Source organism: Calypte anna, chromosome 14 (genome assembly GCF_003957555.1).
Source record: "Calypte anna isolate BGI_N300 chromosome 14, bCalAnn1_v1.p, whole genome shotgun sequence".
Lineage (NCBI taxonomy): Eukaryota > Metazoa > Chordata > Aves > Apodiformes > Trochilidae > Calypte > Calypte anna.
The window spans coordinates 4726331-4739839 of record NC_044260.1 but is presented as its reverse complement, the minus strand read 5'-3'; the positions used below and the strand labels follow the sequence as shown (position 1 = coordinate 4739839).

General features: G+C 56.3%; 1 protein-coding gene across 1 annotated transcript; it reads left to right on the top strand.

Moving 5' to 3' along the window:
* Nucleotides 1-1547: 1547 nt before the first annotated feature.
* Nucleotides 1548-13191, top strand: LFNG (LFNG O-fucosylpeptide 3-beta-N-acetylglucosaminyltransferase). The gene is made up of 8 exons (XM_008498547.2): nt 1548-1991; nt 8994-9042; nt 9944-10043; nt 10184-10337; nt 10442-10527; nt 10804-10969; nt 11270-11355; nt 11449-13191. The coding sequence occupies exons 1-8, from the start codon at nt 1596-1598 to the stop codon at nt 11513-11515; spliced, it is 1104 nt and encodes a 367-aa protein (XP_008496769.2). The 5' UTR covers nt 1548-1595; the 3' UTR covers nt 11516-13191.
* The last annotated feature ends 318 nt before the right edge of the window (nt 13192-13509 follow it).

Here is a 13509-nt window from a genome sequence, read left to right as displayed (position 1 = left end):
TGGTGGCACATCCAGGACCAGATTTCAACCAAAATTTTCCTTGCAGCCACCACTTCTCCACTGACTGGCCGGAAAAATGGTGTCCCATTTAACAAGGCGTTGTTATCAGTTAGCAGTCACTTGGGGGTCTTGCTTGGCATTTACATAGAATTTATTTTCACACCCTCCTGCACCGTGGGGCTGCCCATCAACATTGGCTCCAAAGTCTGGTGCTGAACACAGGATGGGTTTAGCCACATCTGGGACTGTCTCCAGGTCTCCTTGAGCAGGGTTGGGACCAGACTCCTCAGTGTCCAAATTGCAGATTTAGCCACCAGACTGGAGATTGGTGGAAGTGAGAGGAGTGCTGTGGGATTTTGGTTCTCTTTAAAATTATGCTTGGCCTCCTCTAGATGAAACTGATGGGAAGCTGCCTGGAGTTTGGTCAGGCTGGTCAGCTTTCTGGTAACCTCTTGGACACAGCTGTGAGAAAACCTCAGTGCTGGGCTCTGGGAAAAGCCAACTCAGGATGAGTGGAAGAGGGAACAAGCTCATTGCTGCTGATGAAGCAGCAAGTGATGGTCCCAGCATGCTGAGGGCTGCCAGGACCAGTGTACCCCCATCCTGCACCCTGCCCTCCATCCCCTGGGGCAGAAAAGAGCAAAAGGCAAAGGCAGGAGTTGGGTCGGTGGAATCCCAAGCACACATATAGACTGGGCAGAGAATGGATTGAGAACAACCTTGAGGAGAAAGACTTGGGATTACTGATTGATGAAAAGTTCAACGTGACTTGGCAATGTGTACTCTCAGCCCAAGAAGCCAACCATGTCCCGGGCTACATCAAAAGCAGTGTGGCCAGCAGTTTGAAGGAGGTGATTCTTCCCTTCTTCTCTTGTACAGAGATGGGTCCAGGTTTGGAGTCCCTAACACCAGGACATGGAGATGTTGGAGCAAGTCCAGAGGAGGCCAAGAAGATCGGAGGGTTGGAGCAGCTCTGCTCTAGACCCAGGCTGAGAGAGTTGGGGTTGTTCATCCTTGAAAAGAGAAGACTCTGGGGAGACCTCAGAGCACCTTCAGGGCCTGAAGGGGCCTACAGGAAAGCTGAGGAGGGACTTTGGACAACGACAGGGAGGGATAGAAGGAGGGGAAAAGGTTTCAAACTGAAAGAGGGGAGATTTATATTAGATCTTAGGAAGAAATCCTTTCCTGTGAGAGCAGTGAGCCACGGGCCCAGGTTGCCTAGAAAGGTTGTGGGTGTCCCATCCCTGGAAGAGTTCCAGACCATCATTGGGACGGAGCTTTGAGCAACCTGGCCTCGTGGGAGGTGCCCCTGCTCATGCAGGAGCGTTGAGACCAAATGATCTCCAAGGTCCCTTCCCACCCAAACCGGGTCCATCACTCCAAGCTCCAGGCGGGGCAGGGACCAGCCGTGGGCCGGGGCCAAGGGGCGGGGAAGACGCGTGTAGGGGGCTGGCGGGGAGGAGGCGGAGCGGCTCCGGGCCCGACCCACCAGGCGGGGCGGGGGCGGTTTAAAGGCGGTGGCGCGGCGGGGGCCGGCGTTGGGGCGGGTGGTGCGCGGCCGGCGGCGGCGCGGAGAGGAGCGGAGAGGCAGGAGGATGCTGAAGAGCTGCGGGAGGAAATTGCTCCTGTCCCTTGTGGGCTCCATGTTCACCTGCCTCCTGGTGCTCATGGTGGAGCCACCGGGGAGGCCGGGGCTGGCCCGGGGAGAGGCCGGAGGGGCTCAGCGGGCGCTGCAGAGCCTGGGGGCGGCGGCTGCCGTGGCTCCCCCGGCGGCTCAGGGTCCCCCTGGGCTTCGCAGCTTCGCCGACTACTTCGGGCGGCTGAGCCGAGCCCGGCGGGAGGTACCCGCCGCTCCCCCGAGCCCCCCGCGCCCGCCGGCCGAGGACATCTCCCCCCGCGATGTCTTCATCGCCGTCAAGACCACCAAGAAGTTTCACAAGGCGAGGCTGGAGCTGCTGCTCGACACCTGGATCTCCCGCAACCGCGACATGGTAAGGGGATGGGGACAGGGATGGGGAAGGTCCCCGCCGCCCGCCGGGATGGAGCCGCCTGCAGCCCGCGGGGTTCAGCGGTGGTCCCGGCCCTTGGCTGTACGGGGTATCGGGGATGCTGTGGTTCGGCAAATGCCCCCTCCTCTCTTTGCTCCCCCCCATATCGCTGAGCAAGGGGGTTATTTCGAGGCTGTTCGGGCCGTTATGGAGCCAGCCATGTTTTCCCGAGGGTGAAATGCAGCGTTGCAGGGTGAGTTTGGGATGGGTGAGTGATGGAGGGAGCTTGACCTGGGATCTTGGTACTCGGCAGCCCTTCAGAACTCTGCTCTGGGCTCATTCCTGCTCCTATCGCAGAGCTTGATCCGGGTTGCTTTTTGCTGGGGAAACTGAGGCACGATGTAGGGATGCAACCCCCCATTATGTTCAGGTCCCTGTGGTTGCTCTCCTGGGCTGCAGGGTCCCACGAGGTGTCGACAGTTGGGCTGCCCAAAGGACACCCAATTTAGTAGCCCTGGACTGGGTGAACTTGGTTTTCTTGCCAGGAACTGGACAGCACTGGAGTGGCTGGAGGCTCTTGCAGGCCAGCTCTGGCTCACTCACAGCAGGGTAGTTCCAGCTAGTCCCATTCCTGACCTTACTCATGTCCTGGCTAGATCACTTACTTTATCCTTCAAGTACCAAAGCAAAACTGAAAAGGAAAAAAAAGCTGTTTCCTTAGGAAATGTGACTTGCCATCTGCTCTTAAGACACTTTTTCTGTACTTAGTCAGCTTCCCAAGTAAGTTATGGCTTGTCCTAACCTTTCCATCCTACTGTCTTCATGTGTTTCCTCCTGGCCTGGAATTGTGTTTCTTGTTTGCAAACTGGTTTTGAGTTTTTTGTTTTGTTTTTTGTTTGTTTGTTTTGGAATCTGGAGTAGCTGAGGAGGGACCTGGGAGGGATCTTGACCTGCCTCTGCCTCCTTCACCCGGGTCTGCTGGACCCTGTGGGATCTTAGCTCCTGCAACTTACCCCAAGCATCATTTTTTTTCTTTTTCTCTCCATATCTTGGTGTTGTTTTTTCTTCCTCAGGTCTTCTGGGCTTGGTAGTGGCTCTGCCATCTCTCCCTGGTACAGTTACTTAATGGAAACCTCTTTTATGCTCTGCTGTCACTGCGAGGGGGTCACAAGTGGTGGTGGTGGGGAAACGCTCTTTGAGCACCTACAGATGATCCTGGGAATGGCTGCTCTTTTTTTTTCCCTCCCTCTTGTGAGCTCCGGCTTTCTTCTAGTTTTTTTTGTTTTGTTTTGTGTTGTGCTTCGTTTGTCCGTTTGGATTCCCAGAGACCCGAAGCTCAGCTCTCACGCTGTCCCCCTGGGCAAGCTAACAAAGCCCCTTTTCTCCTGGCGCAGAGAAAAGGCTTCGCAGCCTCTTGTGTGGCACTTTCCATGGGAACGGGGGAGCCGGAGCCGGCCGTGTCCAGGTCAGGTTGCCTAGAGATGGGGGCCATGAAGCCAGGGGGGCTGCAGCCCGCCGAGGTGCCTGCCTGACAAGCCAAGCCGCTGAGTGACGGCTCTTGTACAGCACTTGAGGACAAGGAGCTGCCGAGAGAGCTGGAGTCCTGTGGCGCGAAGTCCTGTGGAGCAAAGAGAGAGCTTGAGGGAGGGGGAAGACACATGGAAGCAAGGGAACCCACGCTGCTGGTGGTGATGGGCTCCCATCTTCCCATGCTGACCTGGCTGCCATCTCTGGCAAGTTTTGGGCTACCCTTGGCTCCTCCAAACTTGGCATCAAGTTGGAGTTTCTTGCTTGAAGAGTGCAGGATTGATGCCATGAGGCTCTTCTCCCTTGCTTCCCTGTCCCTGGGGGGTGCTGAGTGGTTCCTGCATCCTCTCTGTGCCTGGCCCTGTTGGTTTTTGTCCCGGGAGGGTGGTGGTGACATCAGGGTGCTGCTGCATCTGCTCAAACGTCTCTCTTGGTCTGAGTCAGGTCTGTCTCTGCTCATCCTGTCCCTCTCCTGCTATTGTTTCACTATCGGTGCTCAGGTGGGTGTGCTACCTCTCAGGGTGTGCAGCTCTCCGGACAGGAGGGATGCACGCACTAGTGAAAAGGGGTTAAATCCATCAGGTAACTCCAGGCTGGACCCTGGCTGATAGGGGGAATAGGTATTGTCTTTCCTTGACTGCTCTTTGTTTTGCCCACAATAGTCCCTGTTTCCTGCCCTCTGTCCCCTCCAAGACACTGCAAAGGGCACCCCTTCTCCTTCCTGCTTCTCTCTGCACAGGGAGGACAGATCCCTGTTCCCTTCTAAATCTGCTCCTTGGGTTGCACAATCCAGGCTGGACAAGCTGCTGTTAAAGCAGAGTTATGAATTTTCCCTTCCTTGTTTTGGGGAGAGTTTCCAGCTGTCTCCGAGTCCTTAGGATGCTGAAGTGCCTTCTGGGGGAACTTTGCACTTGAAAGAAAAAAGGGAAGGGGGAGGAAAAAGGCCATTAGGCAGAAATCCTGGACAGGAGTGAATCCAAACCCACTGTTTCCCTGCTGAGTTGGTCGATTCTCAGTGGCAGAGTTGCATAAGAAACCTTTCCTCTCCCCAAGGCACCCCGAAGGCAGCCGGGCTGCTCGGCACACGCCGCGGTGCCCGCCAGGGGTCCGGGCTGGGCTGCTGTCCCACCAGCGTGGGATCTGCTGGCTTCCTCCAGCTCGGCAGGATAATTGCAGGCTTTGAAAAATTCCTGCTCTCAGGGCAGAGGGAATAGGTTTGCCTTCCGGAGAACATGCTTCTCCCAAATTTCTTTAGCACCTTGGCCAAGGTACATATCCCACTTAGGCTCTCACTGGAGCAGCTGGGACCACGGGGGTGGGGGTGGGGGTGGGGGGGGGGAGAGTGGGGTTGCTCATCCCAAACCAGCTCCACTGTGCAGTTGGCTCCCCCCAGCCTTGGGCTGTGTGCCAAGGCCTGCTGAGCACTGCTCAACTCGGTTCATGTGTGAGGGTCCCTCCCTGGGCAGCCTGTGTGGTTATGGGGTGCTGGAGACCCCTTAATTGCCTGCTCCAAAAGCTGCCCCTCTTCTTGCCCATAAAAGCCCCAGAGCCGGCGAGTGGTGCGCGTGGAGCGCCAGGCAGGAGGGTGGAGGACCCTTGCCACACAATGAGCTCATTGTTTGCAAGGAGGTTATTAAAAAATTATAGCATTTAAAATTACAGTGGAGGATTCTTCCCCTTGCCATAAGGAGCAGCAGGAAGGAAGCGCCCTGCGGCCTTGTGAACCCCTTCCCCATCTCGGTGGGTCCTGGGAACCCTGTGTCAGCAAAGACACCAACTCCATCCTCTTTTTCCCATCCTGGGGAAAGCCACCACCAGCATGCAGGAGTGGGGATGTTGCCACTGCAAGGACATGACCATCCTGCTGATCGCAACCTGTTGAAGCAGGGTGGGGATTTTCCCTCCTAACCCCAGCGGGCTGGAGGGAAAAACCTCTGCTGTGGGGGCACAAAGCTGGGCAGGGACCTGCTCCAGCAGCACCCTGCAGACCCTTGCCTTATCCCCCATTCCCCAGCACTGCATCCAAGCAGGGTCGTTAGGGTGAAATGGCGTGCAACCCAACCCCTTGGGTGCTGCATAGGTGGGTGCTGGGGTGCTACATCCTCTCCCAGTATGAGGAAGTGAGAGACAGTGTGGGGGTAGGACTTGGGGACACAGGAGTGTCTACCTGGCAGAGGTTCTCCTTTTTGATGGGTGTGCTGCTGGGGAAGGTGAGGATGATGGTGGACACGGGGTCTGTGGAGCATGTGTTACCCTGAGAAGGCAGCTGGGTCACTTGCTGGGGGCAGGCTGACCCCAGGGTGGCCCTGGCTGGGGGGATGCCCTGTGCAGCACCCCCAGCTGTGAGCAACCCAGGAGCTTGGTCGTTGGAGGGGGAAGTGAGTCACCTCGAAAGGAGAAATGTAGGGGAGGGCAAAGAAAAAAAAACCCACAAAACAACAAATGGGCCCTCCCCAGGGATGAGAAGGGGGAGCAGGGGGCCTGATGGCTGCTGCCTGGCTCCTTGCAGGCAGCTGGGGGGGGGAGCTGACCCCATTCCAGCCATAGGGACCCCGGGTGCCTCTCAGTCCCATCGGTGGCGGCGCGGGGCTGTGCGGAGCGGTGGCAGCTATTGTTCAGGAGGGATTTGGCATCCTGTGTTTCTTGAAGCTGCAGTTTTGAGAACAATGAGGTTTCCTGCAGGGGCTGGAGGGGGTGCAGCAGGCCCTTCCTCTCCTGCACCCTTCAGGAAAAGTTACTATGGTGGGCCCCAAGAGGTCCTGGCACCCCTTGGTGCCATGGCTGGCATGGGAGCCAAGTGGGAAGGAGGTGGGGAAGGGTGGATGTAAGGGCTTTGGGTGTTTCTGTCTGGGAGAGGTGTGGAGGGCTGGCCCAGCTGCTGTTGGGTCTGGAGATGGTGGCTTGCTGGTGACAACTCGGGGATAGTGGCTGTGGTGTCCCATCCCACTTGTACCACTCTAAACTGGGCACTGTCCTGATGTCCAGCCCCCCACACTGGGGATGCTGAAGGCTAATCTGTGGGGTTTTTTCACTTGTCACTAGGACACTGGCTTTTCTTGTCCCTCTCCTGCCCTGTCCCCCCACACCCTCAGCCCTCCAGCTCAGCTGGCACCTCTGGTCCTCTTTTTACTGCAACTCTGGGCAAGGGTCTGTTCAGGAAGGTTGCTTCTTTTCAAGAAATGCAGACAATTGACATTAAAAAATAGAGTAACTTTTTTTTTTTCAGTTGAATGTTGTGATGGAGCTGAAAGGGAGATGGGGAACTTGTGGAGCCTTGATAGATCCTATTAAGTGCCTTACAGGACTGTGTCCCCCTGCCCTGGCTTCCAAGGTGTCATGTGGTCCACCTGCATCAGGAAAATTATGGAGATGTGTGTGGGGACAGGCCAGGGGAAAGATGCTTCATTAGGATGAAGCCTTTCAGTGCAGGAGAGTAATAAGCAATTGTCACTGTGGTCTATTTATAGTGACTGAGCTGGAGGATTAGTTTCAGGGTTATTTTTGGAGCAGCTGAAGGCAGTTGCTGGACGGTGCTTCTGAGCTAATCAAGCAAATATTTTCTGTCTTGTCTGTGTGGAGGCTGCCTGTCCCCTGTCCCCCTCTGGCAGGGCTGGAGCCTGGGGCTTCCAGAGGCACTGCATGTCTTGGGGTGGATGGGAAAGAGCTTGTTATGGGGTTGTCTTGGGAATTCATGCATTGTCTCCTGCTGCTTTGCTTCAGCTCATGCCCCCAGCCGCTGCCTGAGCCCTCCCTGAGCACCTGGGGGAAATGGAAACCAGTAGTGAGGTGCTGGCTGGACCCAGTGTTGGCTGGGGGTGATGGGTGTCCTCCTCCCTGCACAGCACTGACCCTGTCCCACCCGAAGAGAAATGTCTCCCTAGGTCCACGATGACCACGGACATCCTTGGTCCTGCAGCTGATGGGCTGAGGTTCCTCCTCATCAGCAGGTCCCCTAACCCTTTGTTTGAGGCTTTCGTGACCTCTTGAGGGGCTGACCTCAGTCTGTCCCTAAAAGCAGGCTGTGCAGCAGGCTCTGCTTGTGAGAACTTGCCTTCCCACCTCCCCCACCTACGGCATCCTTTTTTTGTTTTTTTTTTTTTTTTTTTCCCCCCCTTCTTTTTGAGCCCCAAAGGTCACTTGTAGCCCGGTCTCCAGGAACGTGCCCTCCTCCCCTCCCATTCAGACTTCCCGCAGATCTGGGCTCTCCCCACCAGCCTCCCTGCTCCGGACCTGAGCAAACACAGCCCGGCCGGGTTAACCAGCGCAGCTGTATGCTAATGCCACTCCGCTGCCCGCTTAACTCTCCTCCGCTGAGTAAAGTCAGCCCTTCTATTGTACCCACCTCCTCAAACAAACCACAAAACCCCAGCGCCTTCCCGGGGCCGGTCGGCTGTGGGGTGGCACCCACTTTCCAGCTCACTTGTAATTCAGCATCCCCCAGCGTTTGGGCTCCATCATCCCCCCCCTCCTCCCCTGCCTCCTGCCTTTCCCCCTAGCCCCCCCCTCCCCTTTCCCTAACCCTTTTGTCTTTCTTCTTTTGCCCTTTTGTGCACGTCTGGTTTTTAATAGCGCTTGGCAGCTGGTTGTGGTTTCTCTCCTCCAGCTTTGTTTTCTGCCCTCTGATTGATAGCGATGCCTTTCCCACCCCCTGCTCTCTCCTCCTGCTTCTTGCCCTTCCCCAAATCCCGACCCAACTGCAGCCCCTCCCAGTCCCCCATCCCGGCCCACAAATGCCAGGAATAAGCTGGGGGAATGGAGGACTGCAGCAGGGGTGGGCAGTGAGGGTGTCCAGGGAGGAGGTAGGTTGATGCCTGGCACTGCGGGGACCACTCTGAGATGGGCAGTGAGGGACGGTCCCCTGCTTAGTGGGGGTGAGAGGCACCCACCACCACCAGCTCAGCCCTCCTTAACGGGATGGGGAGTGGAGAGGAGCCGTGGGCATGTTGTGCAAGTGGCCAGGGACACTGTTGTTGTTGACACAGGTGGGGATGTGGTTGGCAGCTGCTGCCATGGGCAAACACACCTGCCTGGGCAGGGAGAGAGGGCGGGCAGCTGCTTCAGTGTCCCCAGCTGCACAAGCCAGCCAAAGTCTGAAGTCTCAGCTCAAATCAAGCCATGCTCTGCACCCACTCACAGCCACCTGCTGCTCTCCATGCACCCACCTTGTGCCCCAAATCCACCCACTTTCTGCTGGACCTTGGAAAAGGCAAGAGGATGGGGATGCTCAGCGTGGATGCTGGGGTTTGCCCCCCTGGTGAGGTGTGGTGTTGGGTACTGTGCCCTGCCAGGATGCCTTTTCACCCTCCTGGGAGGCCATGCTGCAGGGATGCTCAGCTGTTTGGTGCTGCTTTGGGTTTTAGCAAAGGAGCAGAACACCAAGGCCTGGGGGACACCAAGCACCAGTGCTGCCCAGAGATGCTGGATAGCACCCAAGCTGCATGGTCTTGGTCCTCAAAGGTGCCTTGTCTTCTATTTCAGACCTTCATCTTCACAGACGGGGAGGATGAGGAGCTGAAGAAGCAAGCACGTGAGTCTGTGGCCCTTGTCCTTTTGTGTGCATGACCTTGCCAGGTCCTCTGAGGATCCCCTGCCCAAGGAGCACAGCTGGCATGGAACCTGCCCCAGGTTCTCTGAAAAAATGGTCAAATTGCCACCAGTTAGGCACTAATCTCAGGAGCCTTCAACATGGACCTGGGCTGAGAGCAAGGCCACTCATTTCAGTGATGCTGCCTGAAGCTTCCTCTGTCCAGGAGCCTCCACTGGAGATGGATTTCCTTCCCAGTCAGCCCAGCCTATCTCCTGCATGCAGCTGCTGGGGAGCAGGCTAACAGGATGGGGGTGCCTTTGCACCCCTTTGTCCCTGGGGCCATCTGGGATTGATGGGCACAGAGAAGGCAGCCAAGGTTTCATGGGAGCATTTTCCTGGCAGCCGCTCCCTGGGGCCAGGGTCAGCTCAGTCTATTCTCCCCATGCAAATGATTCCTTTTCAGGCCGGGAAGTGATTGCCTTTGAGCTGGGCAAGCAAATAACAGGTGGCCACTGCAGGAAAAGGCAGTGGGAATAAGGCAGGATTTTGGCTATCATGTCCTGGGGGAGGACAAGCTGGCTCACTGACACCCCTTTGCTCCCAGGTGGCTGGGACATGGCCCCAGGATGGGCAGGGTGGCATCATGCATATGGATTATGGCTTGACCCTGGTGCATCCGCATCTCTTGTGTTCATCCTTTTCCTTGCTTCACATGGACTCAAAAGCCATTCCCCCAAAAATCCATCCTTTGCCCAAAATGATACGACACGGAGGCCACCAAGCATCGGGGAGGTCCGTGGGGCTTCCTGGAGCACATGTGGGGATGCTTTGCTGTTTGAGCCAAAGCAGGGAGGTGTGGGAGACCCTGGCACCGGGCTTTGACCCCCATCTCTCCTCACAGGTAATGTCATCAACACCAACTGCTCGGCTGCCCACAGCCGCCAGGCCCTGTCCTGCAAGATGGCTGTGGAGTACGACAAGTTCATTGAGTCTGGCAGAAAGTAAGCAGTGCCTGGGGGCTGCTGTGCTGGGGGGACGTGGTGTAGGCAGGGGCTGCTGGGCATTTTTTTTTTTGGGTCCATATCTCGGCATGGGGCCTGGGGAGTTGCCCCAGCCTGCTGTGACACTGCTGCCACTGCAGGTGGTTCTGCCATGTGGATGATGACAACTACGTGAACGTGCGGATGCTGGTGAAGCTGCTCTCCAGCTACCCACACACACAGGACATATACATTGGGAAGCCCAGCTTGGACCGGCCCATCCAAGCTACAGAGAGGATCAGTGAGAACAAGATGGTGAGGAAGAGGTTGAGAGGTTGGGGCTGGCTTAATTTGGGCTGGGTTTTGCTTCCTGGTCAGCAGGAGAAGACCTGACTGCTATTGCTTCTCCTCTCTCGCAGCACCCAGTGCATTTCTGGTTTGCCACGGGAGGAGCAGGGTTTTGTATCAGCCGAGGGCTGGCACTGAAGATGAGCCCATGGGCCAGGTAAGTGTTGGTGTTGCTCTTCTGTGGTGACTCATGATGGTCCCAGGGCACAGAGAAGTGACACCTTTGGGGATAAACATTGGGCTGTGCCCTACCACTTTGTTCTCTTTGCCTGTCTGGAGGTTTCTGCGTGGAGCTTGGGAACAAGCTGGAAAGGATCTCAGTTCCCCCAAGTCTGATTGACTTTTAATTAGAGATGAGCAAGCCTAGACCCCATGGGGTGCCCCTATCCTCCTGGACTTTGCTCCCCTGCAGCTCCTCTCTGTCTCCCCACAGTGGGGGCCACTTCATGAGCACAGCGGAGAAGATCCGCTTGCCTGATGACTGCACCATCGGCTACATCATCGAGTCTGTGCTGGGGGTGAAGCTCATCCGGAGCAACCTCTTCCACTCACACCTGGAGAACCTTCACCAGGTGCCCAAGTCAGAGATCCACAAACAGGTACCCCTGTCCTGATGCCCTGGGGTGGATGGAGGGGGTTGGGCTGGGTGGTGTCATCCTCTGGTTTCATGGTGTCACTTCAGACTTGGACATTGCAGCTAAGAAACCAGTCGACGTGATTCCAAAAAGTCAGTGGAGGGGGAAAACCCCAATCAGCCCATCCATGTGGGGTGATGCAGAGTGTGGCCAGAGGCTGTGGGGAAATGGTCGGAATTTTGCAGTTCTCACCATGCTCCTGCTTGATCCTCACAGCCACATCACCTACTTGACACCCACCCCCCCACGTTTCCTCCTCTCCAGGTGACGCTGAGCTACGGCATGTTTGAAAACAAGCGCAACTCCATCCATATGAAGGGAGCCTTCTCCGTCGAGGAGGACCCATCCAGGTGAGATGGGGGGACCCTGTTCCATCCCCCCCAGGCCAGGGAGCCTCAAGGTCACCACTGCCCCGTGCTCAGCATCCCTCCTCTACTCTGCAGGTTTCGCTCCGTGCACTGTCTGCTCTACCCCGACACGCCGTGGTGCCCCACCAACGTGGTTTACTAGGAGACCTTGGGTGTCCCTTCCAACCTCGTCCCGAATTTCCCCGGTATCCGACGGGTGTGCGGGACCTGCGTGCGGGTGTGTCAGTCCCAGACGGACGTTGTTGCTGTGGTATTGCACAGTGTTGTGTGTACTGAAGGCTGCTGTGCGGCCCCTTGTCCCCTGCCTGCCCTGCCTGCCCTGCTGCCCGCTCCCTCCGGGTCGCTGGGGAGGGATGGGTCCTGAGCACTTAACCTTGGGGCACCCCCGTGGTGCTGGGTGACCCCACGCCATGCGTGGGGCGTGACTACAGATGCTGCGGGGCTCTGCCTGACCCTGCCTTGCTTCTTTTTTTTTCTTTTTTTTTTTTTCTTTTTTTTTTTCTGTTTAAATGTGAAGGTGTTTTTGTTTTGGTGTTTGTTTTTTGTTTTGGTTTTTTTTTTTTGTGTGTGTGTGTGTGTGTGTGCCTCCCTCACCCTGCTCCCATAACCCTTCACCCACCCCATCCTCTCTCCCAGTCCCAAAAATCTCAGCAGAAAAGCTCCGGCGCCTGATTCAGGTGAGGGGTCACTGGCCAGTTTTGCTTCCCAGCTTGGTGTGCAGGCAGGGGTGGTGGTGGGGGAACTCCAGGACATGGAAAATGCTGCTCCAGGTGCTCCAGGGTGCTGCAGGGCTGCTGGGTGCTCAATAGCTGCACCAGAGGGAGATGGTGGGGGTGGGCTGGGACCTGGCATTGGTGCTGGCTCCATTTCCCAGAGCTCTCCCCACCTGACTGAGAGGTTGCCAGCAGCATCCATCTCTGCACTGCAGAGTGAGCCTAAAGTAAAGATCTTTCTATAAATATAGGGGGTGGGAGGAGGGCTTTTCCAGAGCCCTGAGTGTGGGTGCTGTGTCTGTGCAGTTTCCTTTCAGTGCCAGGTCCCTGCCTGCAGGCAGTGGGTACAGGCAGGAGCAGCCCTGCATCTCTCCAAAGGAGCCCTCCAGGGTCTGGCTGGGGGCTGTGTGGGTGTCCCCCCACCCTGCTGGGGGGCTGGGGCATCCTCCACACCTGGCTGTGGGTATTGCTGGGAGGCAGGAGCACCTGTGACATGGGCAGGCAGCATTTCCCAGCCAGCTGGGAGCTGGGGAAGGATTTAACTGGGAAGGGAGAGGGTCCCTACATCCCAGCCCCAGCTACCCTGCCTGCCATCACCAGCTCTGTGCCCCCGGGTAAGGGGGCTGAGCCAGGAGCTGAACATTTCCAACCCAAGCTGAGTGAAAATGGCCCATAATGGGTGCGTTGTACATATGTTATTGTGCCAGTATTTTTTTTACTGTGCCCTTTTTTTAAAAGCAAAAACAAAACACCACACGTTGAGAAATATGTAGATTTAAAAATGCTTTTTATATGTTTTCTGTGGATCGGAAAAAAAAAAAACCCAACCAAACCCAACCTGAACTTCTGATAATCTGTTTAAGAAAGAAAAGAAAAAAAAAAAAAGATTGCGATGTCTTGTAACTGTCACTTACTTTAATTTATATGTTCCAGTATCTGGAACGTCAGTTTGTGCTTTTTGTAACTAGGATGTGTTTAAAAGCAATAGATGTGGGGTGGGGAACCAGCATGGACAGTGTGTTCTCAGGGACTTGAACCCAAGTGCTGCCACGGGGGGGTCCCCGTGGGAGCCCTCACCAATAAAGCAACTTTTTTGCTGACCACAGTCACTTGGTCCTGGGCTCTGGTGTCTTTTTATGGACGGGCTGTGCTGCACACCCCTTGTTCCCCTCCTCCCTGTGGATGTTCTCACCTCTTCTGAAGCTCTCAGGGATCCAGGGAAGGATGGATTGCTCCTGCATCCCTCTTTTTCCCACGGGTACCGGGACCTGCCGACCATTTGCATCCCAGGGCGTGGAGATCCTCTCCTCCTTTCCTTCCCCAAAAGGTTGGGAAAGGCTTTGGCCCCTCGGGGCTGGTTTTTCCCAGGCTCTGGGGTGGGAGAGGAGGCGGCGGGCGAGGTGTCAGGCTGTTGTTAGCAGGG

Bases quoted from the DNA above. Each gene is read 5' to 3' on its own strand.
- LFNG (XM_008498547.2), top strand. From the start codon at position 1,596: ATGCTGAAGAGCTGCGGGAGGAAATTGCTCCTGTCCCTTGTGGGCTCC. The intron at 1,992-8,993 runs GTAAGGGGATGG...CTTCTATTTCAG, and splicing joins TCTCCCGCAACCGCGACATG to ACCTTCATCTTCACAGACGG. The intron at 9,043-9,943 runs GTGAGTCTGTGG...CTCTCCTCACAG, and splicing joins GGAGCTGAAGAAGCAAGCAC to GTAATGTCATCAACACCAAC.